Source organism: Lonchura striata, chromosome 4 (genome assembly GCF_046129695.1).
Source record: "Lonchura striata isolate bLonStr1 chromosome 4, bLonStr1.mat, whole genome shotgun sequence".
Lineage (NCBI taxonomy): Eukaryota > Metazoa > Chordata > Aves > Passeriformes > Estrildidae > Lonchura > Lonchura striata.
Genome location: NC_134606.1, coordinates 9767424 through 9794869, shown reverse-complemented (window position 1 = coordinate 9794869; position 27446 = coordinate 9767424). Strand labels below are relative to the sequence as shown.

General features: G+C 39.9%; 1 protein-coding gene and 1 long non-coding RNA gene across 3 annotated transcripts in view; one reads left to right on the top strand and one right to left on the bottom strand.

The window, feature by feature from the left end:
- The window catches only part of DOK7 (docking protein 7), a 60166-nt gene extending 34630 nt beyond the window's left edge, over positions 1–25536 (bottom strand). The window contains exons 1-7 of one of the 2 annotated variants that reach the window (XM_077782732.1): positions 25299–25536; positions 25127–25172; positions 22765–23010; positions 18736–18936; positions 12187–12306; positions 4576–4683; positions 2242–3116 (exon numbers count right to left, since the gene is read on the bottom strand). In XM_077782732.1, coding sequence (XP_077638858.1) covers positions 2242–3116; positions 4576–4683; positions 12187–12306; positions 18736–18936; positions 22765–23010; positions 25127–25172; positions 25299–25352 — 1650 coding nt within the window. In that variant the 5' untranslated portion in view covers positions 25353–25536. Of the gene's footprint in view, positions 1–2241; positions 3117–4575; positions 4684–12186; positions 12307–18735; positions 18937–22764; positions 23011–25126 lie in introns of both variants that reach the window. The other variant, XM_031504586.2, reaches the window with a different exon arrangement.
- Positions 25034–26336, top strand: LOC144246207 (uncharacterized). Its single transcript, XR_013339868.1, has 2 exons — positions 25034–25197; positions 25610–26336. It is a non-coding gene; the product is annotated as an uncharacterized LOC144246207 (long non-coding RNA).
- The last annotated feature ends 1110 nt before the right edge of the window (positions 26337–27446 follow it).

Genomic DNA, 27446 nt, shown 5'->3' with positions numbered 1-27446 from the left:
TGAACACGAATCTGAATAAACATGAAAACCTGGTGTTTTCATCAATCCATAAATCAACTCTTCCTGACCCTAACTTAAATATATTCTGTTCAAAGTACAAGGAGTAATAATCATTTTTAGATACAGTCTATGGATTTGTGCTTTCACTGAACTCATCAGAAGAAAAGCCAAAGACAGCGTCCATTAAATAATACTAAAATAACTCATTCATGACAGTTCAAGAGAGTGAATCAAAGGGTTATTTTTTCTTTCAAAAGTAAAAACAAACTCATGAATCATTTCATTTAATGAGACTTCTTTTGTGACTGCCTATAAATGTGTTCTTAAAAAAAAAGCAGATGTGCATATCTCATGCTAAAACAACAGTTAGGAAGAAGGTTGCACCAGTGTTTATCACTAAATTTGTTTACGTATAGACAATATCTGAAATTCTTGCCAACTTATTATGGCAGCTAGAAACACCATTAAACCTGACAGCATTTTGTAATAAAAGATGTGAGTATTTATGTCATTGGGGTCAACAGGCAGTTGTAGTGACATAATTTTGCTTTTAATGATTTTGAAGATATCCAATGGAATAGTCACTTTCAGCTTCCCATCTTCCACAGATATCCAGGGTAAGATCTGATAAATTCACATCTAAACCAACAATTTGGATCACCCAGAAACATTTAGACCACTTGAGCTAATTGTACCTGAATTACTTCTTTCCTCCCTGCCTATAACAAAGCCACTTTTAAGCTTTCTAATCCCAAAGCAGAGCCCTTCCAGAAATCAGTCTTGGTCATTCTTCCCAAATTCTCCCTGACTGCAGGGAGCAGTCACAGGAAGCCAACAGCTAATGTTGGCTGTGCACCCCCTGCCTGCAGCTACACTTCCAGAACTGGGCTACAGGCCTTGTGGTGCAGGTGGCTGGCGAGGATGGCCTTGGAAGATCACTGATCCTACTGACCACAGCCTTAGAAAACCTTCCCACAAGTGCCTCCCTACCTGCCAAGTGCTGCAGGCACACGGCACAGTAACATCCAAGGTGCTGTGATGGGGCTGTGCAAGTGGCTCAGGCAGACAGAGCTTTCTAGTTTGCAAACATGTGAAGGCACTCAATGATGCAAATGCATGAAACACCTAATGAGATGAAAACAATCCCTCAAATTTATAACTTTTTTTTTCATCACCTACTAGGCATTCAAGCCCTTTTCATAGCAGTGGTTTATGTAATCGCATGTTTAATTAAATGCACACACTTCAATGGCTGTGTTTAATTCTTCATGCAGAAGTCTCTCTTGCTGAATCCTTGCTTCACACATTCCCTAAATTAAGCACTCCCTCTAACCTTCCCAGCCTTTCACTAATACAAGCAGCTGCTTTACACTCTTCAAGTTTAGCGAACACATTCACAAAAAAAAAAATCTTCTCCAGCATGGATAAAATCAGATACATTTTCATACAATGTATAATTAATGTATAAAGATTACTGCCATAAAAAGACAAGAACATAGCAGGCCTAAAAAGAATTTGTAAGAATATCAAATTCTTAGATACTGGCAAATGTGTTTGGAAAGGCAAGCGAACCTCCACAGTTTAGGCATTAAGTCTTTACGTGACTAGAGATCAAAAATAAATTTTTCTGCAAATAAATTGTCCTGTTTGTAGACTGCTAGTGAAATTTTGTGTACCTGCTCTAAAGTACCTGTCATTGGCCAGTCACAGAACCAGACTGCCATTCTGACTTGACTATATTGTGTTTCTCCAGTGCGAAATGGGTCTAACCTGGCTTCTTGTGCAAGGTATGTTCAAACTACAGTGACCAAGAAAACAAAAACATCAATAAAACAAATGTATGTACTCAGATCTCCTTAAGAGCAGCACATACTATTTGACCTCTCTTCTTTCTTTCTAAATACCCACAGAAAGACAGGTCAGTGTTTGCTTGCCATTATATGACAAATCCAGTGGCTGCAAAACTTCTCTTTCACTTACATGCACCCAAAGCCAAAATTGGCTGATTTAAAAGTAATGGTTGTGGTCTATATTGCTCAAGTGTTTCCTTGACTAGGCACAGATTTTGAGGAAACCATGTGCTAAGCCTCTCCATTTCAGCATAAACAACAGAATAAGTTATTACCTTTTCAGAGTATAAAGGAAACAGTATTACTTATGACCTACAACTTACATAACTTTAAATTAATCATGCTCTATGAATTAAGGTTCGTTAGCATCCGCTCAGTGTTAGGTATTTACCTTTAGTCCACCACAGATTGGACAAGATGAAAAAAGAGCTCTTGTCATCCCAAGGTGGGGGCTACATGTGTCACAGGGGTCAGCTGAGGCCCCACCAGGTGGTGACAGCTCACTACTTTTGGAGTCTGACACCTGTCCTTGTGGTTTTGTGTCTGACCACCTCGAAACAAAATCCACATACGTCTCATCACTTGAGTCCTTGCTGCTTTCTGTGAGTAAGGATGAAGGTCTCCCTCTGTGCTGCCTGTGCTCATGTCCCCTCTGTGCTTCCAAGTGTGGTAGTAGCAGTCTTGGCTCACTGGCACCTTGAGCTGGCAGGGCCTGGTCCTTGGGTAGCGTGGAATCTGCACTCTTCAGCTGCACTTCTTTAGAAGCTGCCTGTAACACACTCCTGGGTACATCATAAACGTGTCTGAGAGAGCTGGGAACCTGATACTCTGATCCCACACCTCTCTGGGCCTCACTGTGAGGGCAAGTACATAGACTCTGATCTGAAGGAAAGTTCAATGGCAAGCTTAGCAATGATCCAAACTCATCACCATGGCAAATGTCTAAGCTCCCAGCATAGGAAGAGAAGCTCCCAGAGTAGGAAGAGTGACTACCAGTAGCTATTCCGCTGTCAGAAGAGCTCTGACGACCGATTTCCTGCAGCTGTCTGGATCGGAGTGGCTTCGGAGGGGGTTTAGTGGTGCCACGTGCCCCCTCTGGAAGGGACTTTTCTTCTCCCAGGTGAATGCCCTTTGCAGCTGCCAGCCCATGGCTCTCCTGAGAGGTGCTGGCTGAAGATTGCTCAGGCCACACTGTCAGCCTGCTCCCAACACTGACATCTGAGTGGCTGGTATCCGAAGATGAGCTTGAAATACTCCTGTCATCTCCTAGAAAAGAAGGAAACACATCAACCTACGTGTAAAACACAATCAACAGACTCAAGCATGGCAAGTATGTACAAACAGGAAGGGCCCTGATATTCCATCTGCTTTTTGTAAATGGAACTGCCATCAGAAAGCCAGAATTCCTGGAATAACCTCACAGCCCCACGGGAAAAATAAATTGCAATAGTATGTTACCTCACCATAACCCTACCACACTGTGGAACATAATGCATTTGAGGCTAAACTTTTAAAGTTTATGTACCAAGCTCTCCCCTTTTCAAACATATTTTACTTTCATACAGTTAATTGGGTTGCTGTACCAAAATACAGTCATAGATCACTGTACAAATAAAAATAATACTGTTATAAAAATGTTTACACATCTATATACAAAAATATCTTCTGTCTATATTATCTATATTTATGTCTATATTGCAAGATAGTTTTCCTCTATGACAGCTGCAAGAAAGGCATTTTAACGGGTAATTACTGCCACCAAAGACAGAATATGAGTGAAAAAAATTAAACATTGGCATGAAAGAGGACAAGGACAAAACACAAACATCACAAACAAATACAAAACCACTTTCTTGTAGCACAAGGGCAGAACTGTACATGAAGTTGGGCCATAATTTCAGACCAGAGGGACTCAATTAAAAAAAAACAAAACAGGCATGCTTATCTACCAAGTCTCATTTGTTTTCTATCCATTCAGTTAAGTCTAGTAGTTATATGCTAATTAAGAAAAACCTCAGGAAGTCTCACTGGAATTCAGTCACATTACCCAGCAGTGTCTAAGCCAAAGCAGCCATGGACAAGTATATAAGCACATAATCACAATCCTGAGGATCTTCACAGGGGCATTTTTTAGGCTTGCAGGCTTTAGAGTCAAGAGCAAAATAGGTGTTTGGATGATCTGACTTTGGCTATTAAACAGCTCAAATGGTGGTTCAGGGCACAGGCCCTTTTACAAATCCACTGCTAGACACCAAATCTACTTTGATACATTAACAACCCCAGAAAAGGCATGTACAGATAGCAGAGGAAAAAAAAATCTGCAAAAATCAGATGTAAGCCTGATGTGTGAGCCATACGAGTTCATCTCACAGGCTGCATTAGGGTATTAAGGAAATATCAGATTTGATGCAGACAGTTATTTTTAAGTTTTACATGCAAAATTTCAGTATGACTCAGCATCCTAAATGGGCTTCCTGGATTAATGGTGTTTGATTCAAAACTCAGTTTGCTGAGTTGGAAACATCCAGTCTCCATCAAAGGACTTCGGACAATACTGTTAGAGAACTGCCTCACAAGATACATAACAAACCAAATGTCTTGACCATTTCCCTAATATTTTTATTGTAAGCTCCACATCTTATAATACATACCATACAACTTTAAAAGCCTGCGCAGGAAGGAACATAACATAGTATATTTTTATTTAATTAAAGGTATTTCTTACCTCCACTACCTTGACGACTTGTATGGGACAGCAAGCTCAAGCGCTTTTCTAATTGCAAAGCTTCATGAGCCAATCTTTCTTCTGAATAGGCTGGGTTTGTACTTGGATCTTTAAAAAGAAACAGAAAATAAATAAATAAACATATAAATAAATTAAATAAATAAATACATAAGGTAATGTGGAAAATAAATAAATAAATAAGGTAATGTGGAAAATAAATAAAAAATAAGGAAAGAGAAAATTACATTCTTATACTTGAAATGAGGATTGGAAAAATGTATGGGACAATTTGACTTCAATCCCATCCTGGACATGTGCTACACAGTAACTTAAAAGTGTCAAAGATTTTCAGAGATTATAACCAATGTCTGTAACAGTTATCACCAGGGACAGAACACTGAAGAGCACAGCACCATAGTCAATAGAAATACTTAGCATCCAGCAGGCCTAGATGACTTGAAATCTAATTTGACCCACATAAAATCTGTCCTGGATTCACTGGGAATTTTAACAATCAGAAACACCAAATTTTTTATCCTAGAAATTTACAAATCTACATCATAAAGCAAGAATCGGAGTGATTAAACTGACATCTTCCAATCCAGATCATCTATTTACAAAGACTTTGCTTTCAAGTTGGATGTTCAGACTGTCTTTAAGTTCAGATGTCAGATATAAAATAAGCAACCTGGTGGCTCTCCATCTTCATGTTTAACAAGACAAGTTAGGATGATATAACTTCTAAAATGTACTGTTATGGATTCTCCCCATACATTTTAGCAAGTTTGCCAATTCAGCTGAGATTATTTCACTCAAGGTGGCTCATTATATTCCTAAAAACAGCAAAAAGACCAAAAGTTAAACAGAATGTGAAAGTCTTATCAGTAAAACAGGCCAGTTTCCTCCAAATCATTTTATTTCCAGCAGACATAACAATAAAACCACATGTTGGAAGTAATCATAACCATTATCCCAAGAGAAACCTTACAGATTCCTTCAAATAGCACTGCTTAGTGTGTCATGTTCAGCAGTTGCAGAGGATATGGTTGGTTAACTTGCTCATCATCAGAAACTTCAGTGATTCTTATAAACACATAGGAAAAGTAATTAATGGCAGCAAAAACAGATTAGCTTCCTCACAACTGCTGCTCTTGTGTATCTGATCAACTGGGCAGTAGAAGCACACCACAAAAACCCTGAATCATTTAATAAGAGAGGAAAAGAGGATGAAAACATATATACATTGTTGTGATTGGGTTAGTAAGACAAAAACCAGTTGGAAAAATGAAATAAAAGTTTCACTTTCAACCCAGGTCTTTTAGTTTTAAAAGACTTGGTTTTGATATTGTCAACACAGCAGTAAAAGCAAGCTCATAATTGGGGGAAGGAGCACTGCCAGGTCAGCTGAAGCTCCATGGAGTTTAAATTATAAACTGCCCCAAGAAACAAATTCTCCTCCCTAACCATATTCCCATTCTGACCTGTTCTGGGTAGGAACAGAAATGACAATGCTGAACTTTCTAGCTTTTCTTACCCATGTCAAGGAGATTTCCATCTTTGGCAGTCTGCAATCTGGGTAAAATGAGCAGAAAAACCAAGATATATACAATCTATCTGTAACAACATACAGTGTAACCCAAGGGTGTTCTAACAGAGACAAGGCAACAATGCCCATGACAAACAGGGTCTGTGACCTCTGTGTGTCTCAGCTCAGACAGAAAATAGGACTGTTAGATGTAGATTGCTTTGTTAGGTATCCATTCCTATTTACACTGCAAGACAGCTCACATTAGGCATTGACTAGTTCGAATCTGTGCAAGTGCTTACTGAAATGAAACCCCCAGTACTTCCATATGGACCTCTGCCAAAGGAAATCACATTTGGCCACCAGCACCTATGGTGCAAACCAGACAGGTCCATGCAAAGGTCTGCTCAGTAGCATACAGCGCTACAAGCTGCTGCCTATTTTTAATGTCCTCTGCTCCAGGTACCCTGCTGTATCTAGTTAAATGCCTTATGTCCAAAAAAGGTCCAAGAAAGATGTTCTATGAGCACTTTGAGTATAAAGTTATCATAACAGATCTGCATATTGTTCAAGGAAAGATGCAAACAGACACTAACCCTTCCCACTCCAAAGAACTGTCACAGCAGGAAAGGTCCTTTCACTTTCCTCACAATATGACTACTTGACAAATACAGATTTTCAAAACATAACTAGGGCACCTACACAACAACTAGTTTTTAAGTAAATTAAGTCCTTCTTACAGACAGCAAAAGATATAATTTTATTTTAAATGGTCAAACAACTGATCTTGTAAAATTGGCTTATAATAAAATACAAGATGAGGTAGGAGGGAAGCTGAAGTCAGAAAGTTTGCACTTCATATGTCCAATTGCTTCCAGAGGCCAAATTCCCTATCAGCTATACAGCTACAGAACACATCAGGTTTCACCCAACAACATGAAACCTCTAAGCCTACTGTCTGTCCAATAGAACCGGTAATAATTTTGGTTACACTTCCCCTTAAAGATTGCCTATGGATAAAACGTATAATATTGAGTTAATAGTTATGTGCTGCTCTATTGCCCTGTTTTGTGGAAGATTGAGCAGAATCACCTTCTAGGAAGCACCTTCAAAACCTGACAAACACACAGAGTCTAAGTTTTAGGTAATTACCTATTAATCTTGCCCAAGTCTTTGTCTTACCTTTAATCTTCTCTGCCAATAAGCCAGACTTCTATGGAAAACACACACAATATTATTCCCCAGAAGTAGATTCTTGTACCACTATTTTTTGCTACAGATGAGCAAGCTCTAATCAGGAATTTTCCTACAGGATCAGACTATGGACTGAAGTCACTGGCAGCCACTTTTTAGGGACCAGTCCTCACTGGAGTGCACAACCTATGACCTCCCATGAGTGCTGTTGTGATAACCCTTTTTTAAAATAAGATTTTAGGCCATAAGTTGGATTTGTGGGTATCATCCTCTACCTTCGCATGCCCAATACACAATCTCTAAATAATTGGGTGGCAATTTACCACATTAGTAACTCAGGGGGACAGCAGACAGCTGTCCAAGGAAGTTCCGACAGCTTCTGCCCACACAACATCCGAGAGCAGCTCCAAGAACAATTAGGACCTTAATTTCCCAAACTGTTAACAAATGTATCCTGTCCTGTGATTCACTCAGGTCCTTCAATTAATATTTTTTTAATCATTTTCCAATCAAACATGGATCCCTTGCTATGAGGAAAATCATCTTTTATGTGAGGCAGTCATCAAAATCTTCTTTGCTTTGGGGCAAAGGGGAAGGATTACATCAAATTTAGCTGGACTAAAAATGCCTCTGCTGGAGATTTTATTTTTACATTACGTTGGTGGGTATTCATTAAAGCCACATCAGCTGCTCATCGTGGGAGATTTAGAATATTTTGGTAACATACGAATAAAGTGTCACAGTAATTCAAAGCTGCAGGGCTGTTCAATAAGCACCTGTCAGGAAAAAATGTATTGTATCCAGTTAAGTCAGCAGCCACCAGATTGATTATATGCACCTTTAAAATGCAACACTGGTTTACTTTGTTAAACAAAATTAAATAAGTTAGGGTGGAAAACTCTCTTTTCTTTCTTCCTGTGTAACTGTAGGTACATTTGTAAATCAGGCCTGGACTCTCACCTTGCTAACATCTCCACACCTTGTAAGATGTCTGGGGGAATGAAAAGATGTCCTAAAAGTTTGAGGAGGATGCACTTGGTACAAATACTGCAGAAGGCAGCCACAGAGCTGTCTTGCAATGGCCAAAGGTGTATCAAGCTTCAACAAAAAGAAAGACCATCAGATGGATCCTCAGCAAGCAGCAACTGTACGCTCTCCAGTCAGTTACAAAGCTGAAAAAGCTTCCAGAATTAAAAGAGAGCATCCAGACTATCAACATTCCACCTGGGGTCTTCACAGACTGCAGGACTAGACTGTCACATAATCAGATATAGAGAGTAGTTGTCTGCCCACTGATCAAAGCCCACCCCTGATGGGCTCTTGGGCCTTTGCTGTGCTCAGGTTTGGCATTCAACGTGAATCTTGCTAGTGAAAAAAAAGAGTTCAACACACACCTGATAAACATCTCTCACATAATAAGCATGCAACTCAGTATAGATTACAAACCATGCAATCAGAGGTTCATTGCTAAGTCCATATCTAGACTTCTGTCAAGACAATGTAAATTGTCAAGACAGAATGTAAATTCTCTGGACTGTTTTCTAAATATCTCTTCAAAGGGAAAAAAAAAAAAAAAGAGATCATGTTAGTAGCCAGTTACAATAGCTCTCTTCCAACTGGGGAAAACAAGCCATCCACAGCCATCACTCATTTGAGTCCATTATTTAAAATATTACACTACCTAAAAATATCTACAGCTACCTATACCTACACGACCTTCACATTCCTGTCTTCTATGTCTTTGGGGGTTTTACAAGACCTGATCACACAGCTTTTAACAAATCAAAACCTCCAATCTGCTAATGGAGATATCAATAGGACTATCATGGTTCAATTCTGAAAACAATGGACTCCCAAAATTACAACATGTAATAAATCATAAAACATCTAATTTTCTTTTCCTTTTCCAGTTTATTTTGGGTGTACACATAATTATTTTTTATTGTGAGAACAGTAATTTAATTCATTTCCAAAACATCACAGAATAATTCAGGTTGGAGGGGATCTCAGGAGTTCTCTAGTCTGACTGGCTGATCAAAGCTGGTCTGCTGAGAGATTAGACCAGATTGTGATATCTTGTATGGGCAAGTCAAGTTTATGAGTTCTACTGCACTGTATTTTCATTGCCTATTTTATAGATGACATCATAAAATATGTACAGAAGTTACATATCCATGATACATATTATAAGAACATCATGCTTTTAATGAAATAAGGTATAGTTTTTAAAACTGCAATCCTGACAAGAAGATGTGAATATTGTCCTTGAGTAAACACCCCTTGCACACCCAGTTTACAAATTCCATTTGGATACCAGCTATTTTACATTTGTATAAGAATCACTATGGCAAGTAAGAAAACGGGTCATTTTTCAGTCTTCTTCAAACCACTCTCCACCATCTCCTATTAATTTCATGCTAAAACAAAAATATTTCAGCACCTTTTTAACCATATTGTTGAGGTGTTCCTACACAAAGCAACTGGCTTCATTCGTTCATCTCATCTACAAAGACAAGGACAGACTACATTGATTGCATAACCTCTATAGATTATACTGTGCTGTGGGCATTGGTGACAGTCCAACACTGTCACTGTGACTGCTTCTACTATATTACATTGTTTCTCTGTACATCTGCCCTTTGTGTATTTTCCTTGCTTGAAAATACCACAATGCTTCAAGCATATTTCGTGTTTAAGTTGGAAAGGCACAGGCGAAGGAAAGATGCCAAATTCAAGTAGCAAACTGTGAAGAGAAGGTTTCTCTAAAAGCTTTTAAATTGCACAAAAGCAGAATATTGCATACATAAAGTACAGTTGAGGCTGTATAGCATTCTGCACTGCAGTAAATATGAATTACATAGACAAGAGGTTTTGTGCTAGAATCCCCCAGTTTTGAAGTTTTGATCTAGTTATCTGAAGCGTACAGATAATTAATTTGTTTACAAGCTGATGCTTTCAAAGGTTGAGGGAATTTCAATACCTGACACATGGTGTGCATCTGGTAGACTCAACCTTTTCAAGCATAAGAGTACATTTTGTGTTACAACATACTTGATAAGGAAAATTAGTTTATGCATGAATCACCAGAACTGTACGTGTCTGTGTGCCTTAAACAGATCTGTACAAGCTTCTGTACAGGATAATAAATAAAGAACATTATTTTTTTTTTTACATGGAATATAGACATAGGGAGGGATAATAAATTGGAAGAGACAAGGGTAAAATACACAGGAATGAAAGTTAGAGGGCTCAAAGTATCTTGGATAAATAAAGGAAAAGAAGTCTGCAAGTACATGAGCACAACTCTTGACAAAACACTTCTCCTGTCCAGGAAAATGAGATGAAATCAAGTGGATGAGATTTTAATGGCGAGTATATCAAGCACAGAAGAGAAATGGAAAGACCTCAGAAACGATCTCTTACAAAAACCACCAAATACTCCCCAGGGCATTCCACATCCACTTCATGCACCTCAGTGAAGTCAGAGCTCCTGAAGGAGGGAAGGGATTGCGATACGTGGCCCAACAACCCACAAGCACCAGAAGAGATAACTAACATGTGAAAGCAGATTTATTCCTACATGCTTCTGAAAAATGAATCTTCAAACATTGTGCTAAAATTAAAATTATAAAAAATAATTTAAAAAATAAAAGCAGAATCAGTGTTTGTCGGCTTAATTTTTCCAGACAGAAATTTTTGTTTGACAAGACTTCGGGATTGTATATTTATATAGACACATAGTTTTAGATATGCAGAAAAATGTGTTCAATAGCAAAACTTCAAGCATAAATATTGACTTTTGTATTTCTGTTGTAGGTTTTTTCCTGTTGGCTTCTTTTTCCTAAACTCCAGTTAATTGAATGCAAACATATATCATCACATGAGAATGCCTTTTTTGTCTACTTCTGCTTGATTATTTAACTTAATTCTGTCTTACAACCATGAGAAAGACAACATGAACTGAGCCTTGTGTTTACGGAATTTACTAATTTTTAACTAATACCTATTTTTTCAGAATTTATTTTCACAAGCTTCACATTATCTAATGATCTAAAGATCTAATCTTTTACATCACATTTCCTTCCTGCAATTTTCTTAACCTTATAACACCAATAAAACCCTATTGAACATTTATCAACTGCCTAACACACAAACCCTAAGCATTCCACAAATCCCAGATCAGCCTTCACCATTCTTGCAACCTCTTCCTACTGTATGCCACCACCAAATCACATACAATTTTCTGCAATCTCATTTCTACACTTTTGTCCTGTTTGACAGTCATTCTGACTCAATACTGTACTTCATCTGCTGAAATCAAAATGAAATAGGCATTATTATGATGCCATCCAAATTCCTCTTTGAACATTGAAGTACATGAAGCACTTGCCACGAAATAGGAAAGGGAATTTAATCCTCAGACATCAGGAAAAAAACTCAAGTTGAAAAACTTAAATGTGATGTGGAGGCTTGACAAGGTTTTCTAAGGCTGACAAGACCTAGAACTTAGTTTTGGATAAACTCAAAACGCTCCAGAAGTTAGTTTTCCATTAAACTATCAAAATAGCAATGCAGACATGGATCCAAGTTAAATGCGTAAGTTTAAAACTAAAATTTAGGGTTCCTTTTAATTCAAATTGCCATATTTTAGTACTGTTAAATAAGAGAGGGCTGGAGTCAGCAATACAACCAGAAACATGAATGAAGCAGAGCAGCAGGGGGAAACTGGGTATATCCAGCTTATAAATCTTTACGGTGACATTTCAGAACGAAAACCACTTTGCACTCTGCACACCCGTGGTGTCTGCGAGCTGCTTTCACACCAGCAGCAGTGGGTGTAAGACATGACAAGCTCCTACTTCACTGGGTTATTCTGTACTTCCTGTATTAACCTGGGAGCACCGGACGCACACCAAAGGGGCCCTTGGTCGGGGAGATGCCGCGGACAATGCAGTCGAACAGAAAGCTGATCTGCTCCCCTTCAGCACAAGAGAGGAAAAAAACACCAGCCCCTGCAAGAAAGCACAACATAAATATGTATGGTTTTCACCTGGAAACACTAGAAATATATTTAGCTGAAGCTATTTATAATGCAACAATCAAAAGAGTTTTAAGTGCAAGCCATGAAAAGAAGTCAACAAGATATTCTCCTGGGAAAAGAAATGGAAAATTCAGGTCAGCATACACACACTATACCACAAACACACATATAAATTCAATAGCTGTCTAATAATTTATGCTAATTTTATGACATTCAGGCAGTTAGAGTAATGTCCTAGAAGCATAGAATGGCTTGGGTTGGAAGGGACTTTAAGGATCATCTAGTTCCAATCCCCCCTGAATGTCAAAACAGACATCTTACCCTCAACAGCTGTCCAGGTCTTTTATTCCTATTTACCCCTAAAATTTTGTAGGTCAAACCTAACTATGCAGGAAGTGTCAGGGATACTTAAAGTGTCTTCAAAAGAATGAACCAAGTTAATTCTACTTTTAACCTGTTTTAAGCAAGAGGAGCTTTTTATATGCTAACAAATTAGAATTTGGTTATATTGCTGGATTATAGTATAAATTTTCCTAGACTAAGTCCTATGTGTCTATTATTAACAGAACGTAACATAACTCCACAGGTTGTCATCAGATCTTTACCCTTTGCTCTATTCTGATATTTGCTTTCCATTCATTAAGAATAGCCCCAAGCAAAATTAGAATGAGATTCACTAAATAAACAAACAAGTTATGAGCTCCATGACACATGGCTGCATGAACAAGATAAAAGACTAGAAAGGCTCCACAGAACATTTTATAAATTGTCCGTCCAAATATAAATCTCATCAAGGAAAAAGAAAAATTACTATCTTAAAGCATCAGACAAAAGACCACCCCAGTAACCAGCAATTTCAGGGAGATAAAACTTCAATACCAAACAAAAAGGGAAATTAAACTAGTATATAGACCTTGAAGAAGTGCTGCTACTTCACCAGAGCCAAACATACTATAAAATTCCAATATCCAATCTTAGACCTGCAGTCGGGTTTTGCACATTACTCTCCTTGTGATTCAGGCCCTAATCTGAATCTGCATGTTTCTAGCCAATTCTGAGTTGCATTAGTATTTTTTCCAATTTTACTCAAAAAAGCAGAGCTGATCTTGACCAGAACAAGTTCATCCCCATCACTTTCCAAACAGATACCCTGCCATATCCAACAGGATACTCACATTTCACTTAAGAAATTGCCAGCTTGACAAAGGGCTGCAGGATTCAAACAAAAAGGATAATGGAGAGTGGACCACAAACCACAATACCTAATTGAGTTAATTAGGTATAACCAGCAAGCTGTAAACTAACCTCTCTAGGAGAAACATATTCTGCTCCACACTCTTTTGTCATTCTCAGTTTATATTACATCTAGGTCCCTGCCAGTTCTGCTTAAATCTATTCAAGACAACATTGTTAGAGGCATCTTCATAACTTGATTCGTCACTCCACCACATTTGCATCTCTTCAGCTCTTACCTATCAAAAATTCTTCAGCCAAAGAAACATGAACACACCCTGGCTTCATGATCAGAGGAGACTACAACACTAATCACACAGCCTGACAGATACGAAGATTTATGCTGGTGACTTACTTGCAGTCTTGCCCCATCTCTCCCCTTCCTAGGAGATGCCAAAGTCAGAGAACATTGTATTATGATAAAAAAAAAAAAACTGAGTGCAATGTATTCAGGAACTATCTGAAATTCAGCTTTTTCTTTGAGCTGACTTCTCCTTCCTGAACAGAGTACAGAGAGTCTACAAGAATATGACCTTTGCATTCCATGCAGCATAAGCAAGCAGGATATAGACACAACATAGCAGAGGACATTCAGGTCTCAAGCACACAGTGATATACTATGTGGCTTGATAATTCAGCAGAATCCTATACCTCCCTGTTGCCACTCAGGGCAAAAGAAAGGTTCCTCAAATATTTCTGTACATAAAGTGTACATCTGGGCCACTTGGTTCTTTTATCACCTTTGTCAAGAGTTACTTAAACTCCTAAGAGGCTCTACAAGCCTTTGACCTTAATGGAAACAAAGAAAGTAAAGGTGTGCATGTGAGCTGACTGCTTAACTCATGGGATTTTTTCTGCAAATAACTATCAGTCATTTGGAAATCCCAAAACAAAATGTGATTACCTTTATGTAACCAGTGCAAAGAGTGTATGTCCATGTGTATGTGGATACAAATCCAACAGAAAAATACAATAATCTCTTTGTAGATTCTATTATTCATATGAGCACCTTAATTGCTGACTGGCTCTCACAGGAAACATTTTCTTTCTAATTTTGGTAGGTAGAACTAGACTGCAAGGGAAGGAAGAAGTCTGAGGGTCCTTGCAAAAAACATCAAGTGAGATGAACGAGTAGGTAGGGCTTAACTAAAGCATGCATAAAAGCAAGTGATTACATTTCTTTTCTACTTTTTTGGGAAAAATTCACTACTGGAAATTACATATCTGAGTCATGTGTTGGAACTGGTTTGGTGCACAGGCATTTAGAAGCCAAGGAATGTGTAGTATGCACAGTGTTAATACCATGCAGCTGTTCACCAGACTGAAGGGCTCACTCAGCTCTCTCCATGGGCTATGAGAATTGGTGAAAAGAAACTTCCAACCACTTGCATGAGACTGAAACACTCAGCCAGTCCTCTGTGGCAGTCAGCAGTAAAGCACTGCACAGTCCCTCAAACATTCAGGACAAGTTGCCAATTCCATAAAATTTCCAAGTACTACTTAATCTTGCCATAGTTGATTTTAACTGATCATATTAAAAAAGCAAACCTATGGGCAAACACACTTTAAAAATGGACAACAGCCAAAAATTACTTCAATCTCTGTACTGTGTGTGAAAGCAGGGAGGAAGAGTCAGTTCTTGTTCATTAATTACTACTCCTAACAGCTGCCAGGCAATACTGGAGCCTGAAACCTTTCAGCTGCAGGACAGGCAGGAACCACAGCAGGTCATTCCATGGCAGTCAGCATGTACATCCCAACCCTGGCCTTCAGCAGCCCCCTTCAGAGGGGATCTCACACTGCTCTTCTCTGTGGGGAATATGACAGAGTATTCCTATTATTGCCAAATAAGGTATGGCCATGACAACTAAAAACAGATAAAAAGGGATAATGTTGGTAGCCTGCAGTAGGCCTAAGCAGGAGACAGCAAAGAATATCTGTATATAAACAGAAATTTTAATCTATGCAACCCAGTATTTTTTTTAAAAATTCCAGCTTTTGCCCCAGTTTAACCTCCCCTACTACTTCTAAATTTCAAATAAATGCAGAAGAAGAAACAAGAAAGGAATGAAAGAAGGAAGGAAGTACCAAATTCTATCAGAACACCAAAATGATCACAGAAATATTCCTGCTTATCCTGCAATTAGCATCTGCTCTTTCAAAGGGCACTAAGAGTCTATCACAAGTTCCTTTCTTCAAGGAGATGCTGTCAGAAAATATGAGGCACCTTTAAACCAGGCTCTGGCAGCTAATCCTGAAGCACTTGAACACTGGAGAGCCTGAATTCTCATGGTGTTAATGTGCCCTTTTATTACCCTACTTGAATTTTTTCACACTGACCTCTAAGTGAAGATTCTCCTGGCAACTGGTCATTTTAACTGGTGCACACAAATTGAGCTGGAAACTTGGGAAAGTGAGAGGCTCCTTTTTTCCAGCCTGTTCCTCCATGTAAACCTCTCAACTGATTGCTAGGCCAGGACACCAGTTTTTTTTTGCAAACGGTGTGTGACTAAGATTCAGCTACAGAGAGAACAAAATTTTGGCCCAGAAAATAACTTTTGTGCAGCTTTCAGAAGCAGAAAAAAAATTTAATCTCTAGTAGTACAATTGCAATGTTGAGAGCAACAGGAGTTCAGAATGTAAATGTTCTTCTTCCTATTTATGAATAAACTTGTGTGAGCCATCTTGAAAACGTACCTAGATTTGATGTTTGAAACCTCAGCATTATTTCAGATGGTTTCCCTTTTTCTGGATTGAGTACCAAAGCCTTTGGAGTTGAATTAAACCTGTACTAAGCAACAGAACATAATGAAGTGTTTTATCTTTACAAAAACTTTTGTGAGGAAGCAAGAAATAGAAAGCTAAAACAAATTCATAACCTCCTAGACCTCAGTTCTACCACAGGTATACCCAAAAAAGCTTTGCTTCAGTTAGATGCTTTTTGTCTTTTATTATGGAGAGGCAATCAAGCCAAAAGATTATTGGTTCCTTTTAATTTTATATTTATTACAGTGATATATAAACCTTAAATTCACTAATCCTCTGCATTCAGAGCTCCACAGGATGAATGTAAGAAAAGATATGGTTTAACCTGTAGGAAAGTAACATTAATAATAGAGTCTGCATAATATTATATTAAACTCACATGACAGGGTAATGGAGAGTGCTTTTGTTTAGGAATTAAAACAACTTCTGTAATAACATATCAATTCTTTTTCCTGAGAATTTTTTCCTTGTTTGCCTCAAGAACTCCAGAGGACTGGGGTAAAAGATATCTGAAGAAAGATGGTCTTTCTCTTTACCAACACACTTCTGTCAAGAATAACCAGAGCTCTGTTTTTCTTTAGGTTCTATTTTCAAAAACTTTTCTTATAGTGGCAATATAAAATCAAGTGTTTAGACTAAACACATATTTAAATGTTGTTATGCCTGCAGATATGTTTGACTGCTTAGTTAAGGGCAACAACTCCTTTAACAAGATCAGCTTGAACTTGTAAAGAGTTTCCAACTGTGGCAAGCTATTTTGTACCAAATTGACTATGCTGTTCTTCTCTCTGAATGCACACAGGCAGGGGAAAGGCAAATACCTTTTCATGGCAACTGAAAGGTCTCAGATATCAACACACATATTTCTTAAGAATGATCCACAAGGTAGATTGTGCTTTTCCAAAGCACTTTTCTAATTCTGTTCACTTGTAACCTTAAAAAAATAATTTCATATTTTTGAAAGCATGCACACAGGAGAGCTACTGATGACGTCCTGTTTCTCACCAGAAACTAGTGTAAGTTTAGGGGAGGAAAAAAAGAAAAACCACCATGGATAATTCAGGTTCCAGCACCTACAGCTCCTTATTTCACAGAATTATTGAGGCTGGAAAAGATCCTAACATAATCAAGTCCAACCTTTGACTGGACACCACCATGTCAACTAAAAGGCATGTCCAGTCATTTCTTAAACACCTTCAGGGATGCTGATTTCACCACCCCTCCAGGCATCTCATTTCAATGCTTGATAACCCTTCCTGTGTACAAATTCTTCTCAAAGTCCAACCTAAACTTGCCCTGGCACGGCCTGAAGCCACTTCCTCTCATCATGTCCCTTGTTGCCCGGGAGAAGAGACAAATCCCCACCTGGCCACACCCTCCTGTCAGGTCAGAAAGAGGTCAGGAACTTGGGTTTCCAGTCCATAGAAGTATAGCAATCAGAATCTACATGCAGATCAGCAGTATGCTAGTCCCAGGAAGAATATATTTGGGTTTGGATCAACTCTGGATTTGGATCAACTCTTCTAATTTTTCAGTTTGTTCACTGAAAAAAGTATGCAAGTCAAACAGTTTCACATCCAAACTGGCAATCTGCATACCCAGCTGTGCTCACAGATCATCAATTCAGCAAACTCTGCTTATGAGATTAAAAAATTTATTAATATAAACCTAATATGTTCTTATACCTGTGCATTAATTAACTATCCTTTTCAGATCTTGCATACTTTTTATCTGAGTGAGAATTAGAGAAGCTCTAAATTGGCCATTGGAGCAAGAGATTTGTCTCCATATAAAGGTGTATCTTAGCTACTAGGCTATGAAAACTAGCCTCAGCTTGCTTTCTTTAATTTTTACCCCAAAAATCACACATCTCCACCCCATAGTTACAAAGCTGCTAATAGGGAAGGGACCAGAGAGTTGTTCTAATTTTAAGGTGTAAAAAGACCCCTATGGGATATAGAAGTTAGCATTTACAAAATGAAAACATTGATGCTGCCTGTAACCTCAAAGCTCCATATCACTTTCCCCTCAGCGAACAACAAAATAATTAATCACAATTTAATAACCTGAACATTAAGCCATTTTACCTTATCCCTTGAATAACACAAGCCATAAAATTTCATTACCATATTTTTGCTCTGTATTCAACAGCAGCTTTGGACTAAACATCTGGGGAGCCACAAGGCAATTTTTAGCCAGGACTGTACACAGCCACATTTCTCCTGAACACCAGGGCTGAAGGCTGCAGAAATCTACTCAGAACAGACCCTCTGATAAGAGGCTGCCTGTCTGACAAAGTAGCACAGCTGGTTCTGCAGTCTCCACTTGGAATGAGAGTTCATTTACATTTCTGCAAAAGGCATCAAGCAACATTTAGAGGACAGGTTCCATTTGTACTTACAGAAGCCACACCTGGTGCCCCCTTCAAAGATGAATCCATTTGGGACAGCCCCGTAGCGACGCAGATCCGAGAGCTTCCACTGCCCCATGACACTGGGAGGAAGGTCTTTCACCAGGACAAGGATGTCATTGCAGAAATGCAGGGTAGCAGGCCCACTCTCTAGTTTTGTGCCAGGGGCTACAAAGACTTGAAATCTATGAACTATCAAATAAGGAAAAAAAATTATTACAGAATATACAAGTGTTATGTAAGTCACTCAGTTCAGCTGTGTTACTTGGACCAAAACCTGCCCATACCATGAGACTCTGGCATAAAAATCTATGTGGAGCCCAGACAGCCACATGCAAGTAGCTGTTAGGCCATTACTCCCTATTATGCCAGTTTAGGATTGGGAAAAATCCACCATATCTTGGCCTAATGCTACAAATTACTAAAGTTGCAATGCTACATTAATTTATCCTAAATCTTCCAGGCTAATCCCTATCTCAGTTTTGTGAATCATCCAGCCTAGACTTCACTTACCTCTTCCATCCTTGCATCATTACATGGGTTGCTCTCTGTCTCTTCCTCTAACCGGTGTCTCTCCTTTTCCACATGTATGCACAAAAATAAAACGGTGCTCAAGAAGCCCAAAAGCCAAGGCTCAAAGAACTAAACAAATCTATCACTGACTCATCTGCAACTTTAATAAACTGCTTCACTTTCTCCCTAGCAGTAAAATGAGGAAAATTACATTTTTCCACCTTTGCGGCTCTTTCATTAGTTAGCGATGGTAGATGCCAAGACATTTTAAATTACTAGGAAGCTAAGTGATTTATAAGTAACAAACACTTTTAGATGTCAGTTAATTTTTTCATATTTCACATCCTAAATTTTCAAAGAGTTGAGAAAGACAAAGAAACACTTATCTCATTCAAGTTTACAAAATCCAGGTTCCAATCCCAATTCCAGTCTAATTGCAGTATCCTTACCTAAAGTAGTTGTTCTAGGCTGGTCTCCCATTTTCTCTTCCAGGGCTATTGCATTCTGAATAATAAGTTGGGATCACTTCAAGGGCTTAAATCTCAGTGTTTCAAAGGGAGCAATTTAAGTGGGCAAGCATATAATTCTCAAACAATTGTTTTGACCTCCACTACTGCTCTAGTTTCTTTCATATTGTGATTAGACACACAAAAAAAAACCAACCAACAAAGAAAACAAAAACAGAAACCACAACTAATTAAAAAAACAAACAACATCTGTCTTGGTAGAGAGAAGCATCAAGACTTATTTCCAGGGGGAGGTTTTTGGTGGTGTTTATCAAGAAATAACATAGATTTCATTTTTGGTTATGTATCAAAGATTACACAAGCAGCTCCCTGCCTATGAAATCTACTGGGTAACTTCCAGGTACTCTCAGCTCTTGCATCAGCTCTTCCCTGTTTCTTGCCCATGCCTCTTCAAGCATCACAAATCTCATCTGGGTCTGAGTCTTGCTTCTCATCTAACTGCTTGCTGTATTCTTAGTCACGATCCAAGCTGAAAGCCAACTCCTCATCTATGACATGCATTTGCTGAGTTCCCTGAGGCTCCAGCAGAATTAGCCACAAAGTCATTCGAGTGAAATGTGCAAGGAGACAGAGATAGATCTAACTAACCACAGCTCTGCTTACAGTTCTGCCAGTAACACTGCTAGGGAGCAAATCAATAGTCACACCATGTCCCCTTTTGGGCACGCAGTCGTTACGCAACCTACTTAAACATAAGCTATCAAAAAGACAGCAAAACCATCGTGATCCATAATGTTCAGAAAGCAATCTTTAATGTCATTTGCATTCCTCTGCTCAGTTAACTCTGCCCAGTATTTTGCTGGCAATTATACCACGGGAGAAGCAGCGTCAGGATTCCTTCTCCTTCATAACTGAGGAATGAAGCCCACTCTTCACATAATCAATTGCAAGTTACAATAGATGCTGAAAACAAAGAGTTCCAGCACAAGTTCTAGAGCACTGTCAAAATACAGCACACACAAATCTGAACAGAGCCAAAGTAAAAGGAAAAGGATATTTGAAAATAAAGCTTTTCCATACACTGCTTTCTTGGTAAACTGGAATATTTTTCAAAATTCTTCCCAGCCTTTGACTTCTCTTACTCTATAAAAAGAAATTTATGAAGACACAGAGCTGAGTATATCCCTGAACAAAAGGTACTACTTAAATCCATCACTTTCTTCAGCCCATCTTTTCCTTTTCACAGCTATGCACTGACCTGCAGTATACTAACTTCTCAAAATGAGTTGTGAGCCTGAGCACATTCCAGGAATCACATCCCCTCATCTGCTAAAACCTGAGAGAAAACACTGGGAACTCCAGTGTGAACGCCTCCATTCTGTGGTCCTCATTCAAGAAGAGTGTCAGCTCCTTTCACTTTTTTTTTTTTTGCTTCCCAGACTCTGAGGTCATCTCTCCCTAGCCTATTTTTATCATCCAGCCACCTTATTTGCACAAGGCACACAAAAGCACCCTTACTACACTTTAAGAAAAAACACCAGTCACCATCTTCTCTTCATCTACATCTTCTCTCTTTTCTATTTCTGTCTACTCAAACTAGATGCACTTTGACTTTGTTCTCCTAATTGAACATGAAAGATAAAATTCTGAAAAGAAATTTCAATGCTTTGGTTTATTCTCCTGCCCCTAAGATTGTCTGCAATTAACTTTATACAAATTATTGCCAGTTCAACCAATTATGCTTGTTTTCTTGCTTCTTCATTTCTTCACTCCACACACATAATTTCTCCACCTTTACTCCATGGCTGCACATGTCATAATCCAGTAGGCTCTATTCCTACCTCATTCACAGCTTTCCTTGAAAAAAACTCTTTGCTGCTTTCACATGTCCTCCAACCCCAACCATAACCCTCACACCCAGACTGAAATTACTCCAGCACTACATCAGTGCAAGATCATAAAAACCACACATACTCTGTTATATTCAAGTATTCCTTCAGTTTTTAGGACAAGTCTATGCTATATATAGATCCCAAACCTAGTTAAAAAAAAAAAATAAAAAAAAAGAAAGAAACAAAACCAGCACTGTAAGACTATAAAGCTGTATCATCAAAGTGCACCAACCACTCCAGCTACTCATGCCTGTATTGTTCAGCAACTCCTCTAACCTTTCCTGTTATGTAAGGCTTCGAATTTGATAACCCTAGGGGTTATATCCACACATCTCACTTCTCATAGTGCTACATATTTTTACTTTAAAACTCCCAGGCCATCTTTCTACATATGTACTGCAAAGGAATGAGCCCACAAACCCAACATATGGCAGAGCATATGTAACAAATGATAAAGATTGCTAATGTGTGTCTCCCACACACCTACCCTCCTTCCCTAGTTATGACTAAACAAACATAAGACAGATACTATGGATTACCAACATTACCACTCTTTGTTCACCACAGTACATTTTACAGCTGCTAACCAAGAAAATAAAATAGGAGGAAAGAGAAAGCTGGAAAGAATGTGTCTGATGACACTCCTCAGTGCAAAAAGTCTCTTTTTGAAATGGCACATGACCAACAATAAGAATTATCAATGCAACACCCAGTAGGCAGCTCAGCAACCTGGGCATGAACTGGCCAAGTTCTACTCAGGACTTTGCATCTCTTATTTCAGGCTGCCCCTGAGTCCTTTTGCCAGAATCCCTGAGTCAGTTGTAGGACCAGAAGCAGAAGTTTGATCACTTTTGCTTCAAAGCTACACAGTATCAGTGTCAAAATCAAAACCACAAATTAAGAGCTGTCATAGTTATCCATCAGTACTGGGTTTTACTGTAGTCAAAAGCTATTGGAAGGGATACCTGCTTTAACATCTAAGGGAGAGAACAGTTTGTCCACTCTCAAACAAGTAACAATCTTGTCCTGAACTGTACTGTTTTATTTGCATTTTAACTTCACTTTTCTTTGGTTTTTCACCCTGTGGGAGAAAAAGAAAAAAAAAAAAAAAAAAAACCAGAATAAAACTGTGAGAAGACAAAGGTTACCTTCCCCCAGACTGTAGCGTATTCGCACATCCCACGCGTACATCGTTTCCTTGCTCTCAAATCCCAGCATCACCACTTGGGACAGACAGATGATTGCGAGCGTGTGATTCAGGCCCTCATAGGAGAGCCCAGGATCCAAGCCACAGATGTCTTCTAAGGTCATGCTGCTCCTCTCCTTATGCCCTTTTGCTCGTTCAGATTTATCCTTGTACACCAGCATGAGCAAACAGTCTAAAAGGAGCAAAACTGTCAGAGATGATGATGCAGAGCACAGACCATAATAAATTTCTCAGCACCCTGCTGCAATACAAAGGGGCTTTAGACAACTGCAGGATCAGCTCGATAAAGTCAATGCAGAACTCTGATTTCTTTTCCCAGCCCAACCCCAGGTAGTTTATAGTCCTTGTTTTCAGGAAGCAAACACTGAAGGTGTCTTTTAAGGGTTAAACTGGAGGCTCAAAAATAAGGAGGTCAGTAATAAATCTTCCCTATTTTATTCAAAGTCCAGTGGCATTTCAGATCCTCTCCCAAGTCCAGTGGGGACTAACTCATTAATTCTGAGCATTAGGAGCTATGCTAGGAAAGATGTTCACATTACAGACTCTAAAGACCGAGAGGCTATTGTTATCTGTATTTTCATGAGAACATACTGAACCACAAATGAAGTTCTTACAGTAGCTTGCAGATTACCCAACCACTAAATGGCAAGCAGACTGCGCTAAGAGATTGTTCCCATCGGCTCAGGTTTCCCAGTTAAATGCTACACAGCAGCCATTGCTAAAAATCATTATGTGCTACACCTTCTTTTTTTTTTTTTTTTTGTGTGTTTGCTTGTGTCATCTGTTGCTATTAACCACTTCCCAGAGGTGTTTATTACACAGTAATTGTGCAATGGAAGAAACCAGTTTGAGTGCCATAACCCCATGCAGAAAGCAAGCATTTTCACAAGCAAACCCAAAAGGAAAGGGGAGTGACCTCTCCCACCTTTAGCATTTATGACAAAACCAGCCCTCTTTCCCCCACATTCATTTCCTATCACACAGCACTCAGATGTAGATGAAATTGATGGTCAATATCAAAGCTGCAACATCTACAGCTTAAACTAAGCTATGAACCACAAAAGACAAATATCCCCATGCACCATTTTATAAATACTGGGGATGGTGCTCCCAGCCCCGCTGAGGTGCCCTGCAGCTTTGAGCTGGGCAAGGGACTGGCAAAATCTCCATCCACAGAGAAAAAATGACTGAAAGACTAAACTGTCTGCTAACTAATGCAGAGCTTGACATGGATTCCCAATTGTCTTTGTGCACCTGTTAGCAAAAACAGCTGCAACCACGGTATTTAGAAATTCTGCAATACAGTTGTGTGTCTGAGGAACGGCTATGGTTTGCATACCAAGAAAAGCGAATCACCAGGGTCTTTTTAGTAAACCTGGCTAATTGAGCTAGAATAAAAACAGTATTTTTGAGAAATAAGCTGCATTTTCAGTCAGGCTTCACCATCGACAGCCTTCAAAGCTGGCTTACAACAGAAACTCAGGCCCATGTTCACAGGTCTATGTACTAGCCCTATGACCAACAGATGCCCTTTCACACAGGGAGGTTTCACAGATTGAGATGAGATACAGGTATTTAAACCACTAAAATATTCTTGTAGCAACTCAGGTAACAAAGAATCACTGAGAAGCCTTCAGTCTTTCTAGCAAGAGGCTAGAAGGGCTGCCATAATCCATTCTGCAGCAGTGCAGATTCACGTTTTCCAAGTGTGGACAACATTAGCCCTGGAAAGATACTTTCGGGCCCAAATGTTTTCCCTCTTGGGAACAGATGGGGAAACCTGAAGCCTACTTTTCCCTCTGCAGCAGCAAAACATCAGCTCTGTGTAACGTTTTCAGTTTCCCCTTCAGAAGCATGGAAACGTTTTTTTTTTTTTTCTTCCGTAATTCAAAATGTCATTTTATTTTTAAATTGAAGTGATATTTTCTGTCAAAACACTGATCAAAAATAACTACCGAGCTTACAGTGTCAGGGTTTTTTTGGGGGTTTTTTTTGGTGCGTTTTTTTTTTACAGCCAGCAATCAACCTGAAGAAGTAAGTTCACCACCAGAAAAATAAAAATAAAAAAAAAATAAAAAAAAAAAATGTAAAAGTGCATTTTGAACGGGCACCAAATCCAATGCCGGTGCCTTGGCAAGTCACTCGTCCCGTAGTTTTCAGGGAGCGCAGAGCTCGCCCCGCGGCCGGCCGCGGCTCCCGGGCGGCGCCGCTCCGGGACGGCCCCGCCGCGGCTCTGGGGCACTCGGCCCGGGGAGCGGGCAAGCTCCGGGCCCGAGCCCCGAACCCACCGCCCGGCCCCTTACCTGCCACCGGGGAGGGCTTGCGCAGCACCAGCCACCTGCTCTTCCACTGCAACGAGAGGCAAAGGGACAGGGTTAGCCGGGGCCGCGCGGGGGAGAGCGGGCTCGCTCCCCTCAGGGCAGGGGGCGGCGGTCGGGGACCCCCGCGGGCCGAAGGGGCGCCGGGAGCGGGGACCTTTTTTCCGTCTCTCAACTTGACGTGACCCTCCACCACCACGGAATCCGTCATCTTCAGTCATGATTCCGGACAGCTGCGCCGGCTGGCTGCGCCCGCCCCGCGCTCCGGCCGCCCGAGGGGTCACTTCCAAAATAGCTCCGCTCGGGCCCCGCGCGGGCGGGCGGGCGGCCAGCGCGGCCCCGCCCGGCCCCTGGGGAAAGGGGGTCTGCGGGCCGTCCCATGAATCTGTGTTCACGTGTTTTACTTCTGGGCTGCGGGGGGATCTTGGATTTATTTTTTTTTTAATATTTTCTTTTCTCCTCTCCCAGGGTTTCAGAGCACTCCGGAGCGCCGCGGATCCGCTCCGGCGCGACCCCCGCCCCGATCCGGCTCCGGACTTTGCCGCTGACCGCAGGGGCTGCCCCGCGCCCGGGCGGCCGCAAAGCCCGCACCGGATTCGTTCGTGGAGCGGGGCCCGCCTCTGGCCGGCCAAAACGCCCCCTTCCGACACCTTCTTTACAATGCCCAATTTTCACTTTCAAAAGTATAATTACAGCTCTCCTTGGCTCCCAGAAGACACTGCCAACTACCCCGGATAAAAATACTCCTCTCACTTTTTTTTTTCCTCTTTGCAATGCAACTGTCACGAGATAACAACCCGCTTACACCAAACCAGAAACAGCTACAATTAATAGAAGAAGATGTGTTAATGATGTCCTCAGATTTATTTCCACGAGCAATGGACTAATTAGAGTCCATTATTCCAAAAATACTCCTGCTGCATCTTATTTGATGGTAATTAGTTCATCAGCTTTTTTTAAACAGCACTACAGCACATTTTTCTTTCAGTAGCATAATAGAAGGGGGGTTTTTTTAGATGTTTGCATTTCTTTCTTCCTTTTAAATCGGTCAGTTTGCATGGAATAACATACAATTTAATAGAACCATCTTTTAAGTGTGTTTCATAATGGAATAGGGAAGTGTTTGTTCAACTGGCTTTGCATTCAAATTCAATTTCAATATAGAGTTAGTAAAAAAGATAAAATTTTAGTAGTACATTTGAGTTTGGTTTTCTTTTTAACCAAGGCAATAATCACTTAAAGGGGGTAAAAAATATGGAGAATTAGTTTCCATGGGGTAATGCTCAACAGAAAGGCAGGAGACAGATGCTGGAGTGCCTCATAGGAATGTGACTGATGTCAGGGTGTGAGAGGTCAGGACATCTCATAACCTGGACATCTCCTTGCCATCCCTACTCTGTGCTTGTAAAACTGTGCCAGTCACCTCACAGCTGAGGCTCAAATGATTTTCATTTAGTACCACCAAGCCAATGCAGTCACAGTGGATAAACAGGCTGCTTTGAAAGCCACAAATTAATTTTAATGCATTCAAAGTAGTATCAGCTGGAGATCTGTCATTTAGAACTTTGAAGGCAGAAAACAGGCCATTCAATATCTTTTTTCAAAGTGTGTAATTTGTACTGGTGTTGTTGTGTACTGATAGAAGCAGCATAGATTTTAAAAACAGGACAGCTAAAAATCTCCACACAAATTGTCAGAAACACCAGTCTAACACCTTTCCTATCAAACAGCCACCTTCTTTTCTGCAAGAGAAGACCAAGAGAGTATATACAACACGAAACTGCATGACCAAAACGGTGCACAGTGTGGATAGATATTAATTTCAAAGTGAAGCTGAAGTCACAAAACAGATACAGATATTCAGAATGGCTTCATCTTTGAGTGGAAACCTCTTCCTGATGAATCCCTTCCAAAGACTAGCAAATAGTTCCTTCCTGCTGATGCAGTACTTGTCTCAGCAGCAGGTACAGTAAGTCCTGTCACATGGTCATACATATTCATTTTAGGGCATTGAGCAAGCCAGACTCAGACTGCAAATGGCCAGGGAGGCAGACCCCACAACAAGAGTGTCCAGCTTGTTTTGAAATCAAGATCCCAAAGGTGGATATCAGTTTTTCAAGCTACCATTTAGTGCCTCAGAAAAACAAACTGAAGACTTTAATTCTGGGACTCACAGCTTCAATAGCTGCAAAACATGCCCAGGTGCTTAGATCTGCCTACTGGAAATGTGTGTGACACTTGCATTAAACTGGGAGCACCACCAGCTGAAACTGACCCTTACAGAGAGATTTTTCAATGCCTTCCA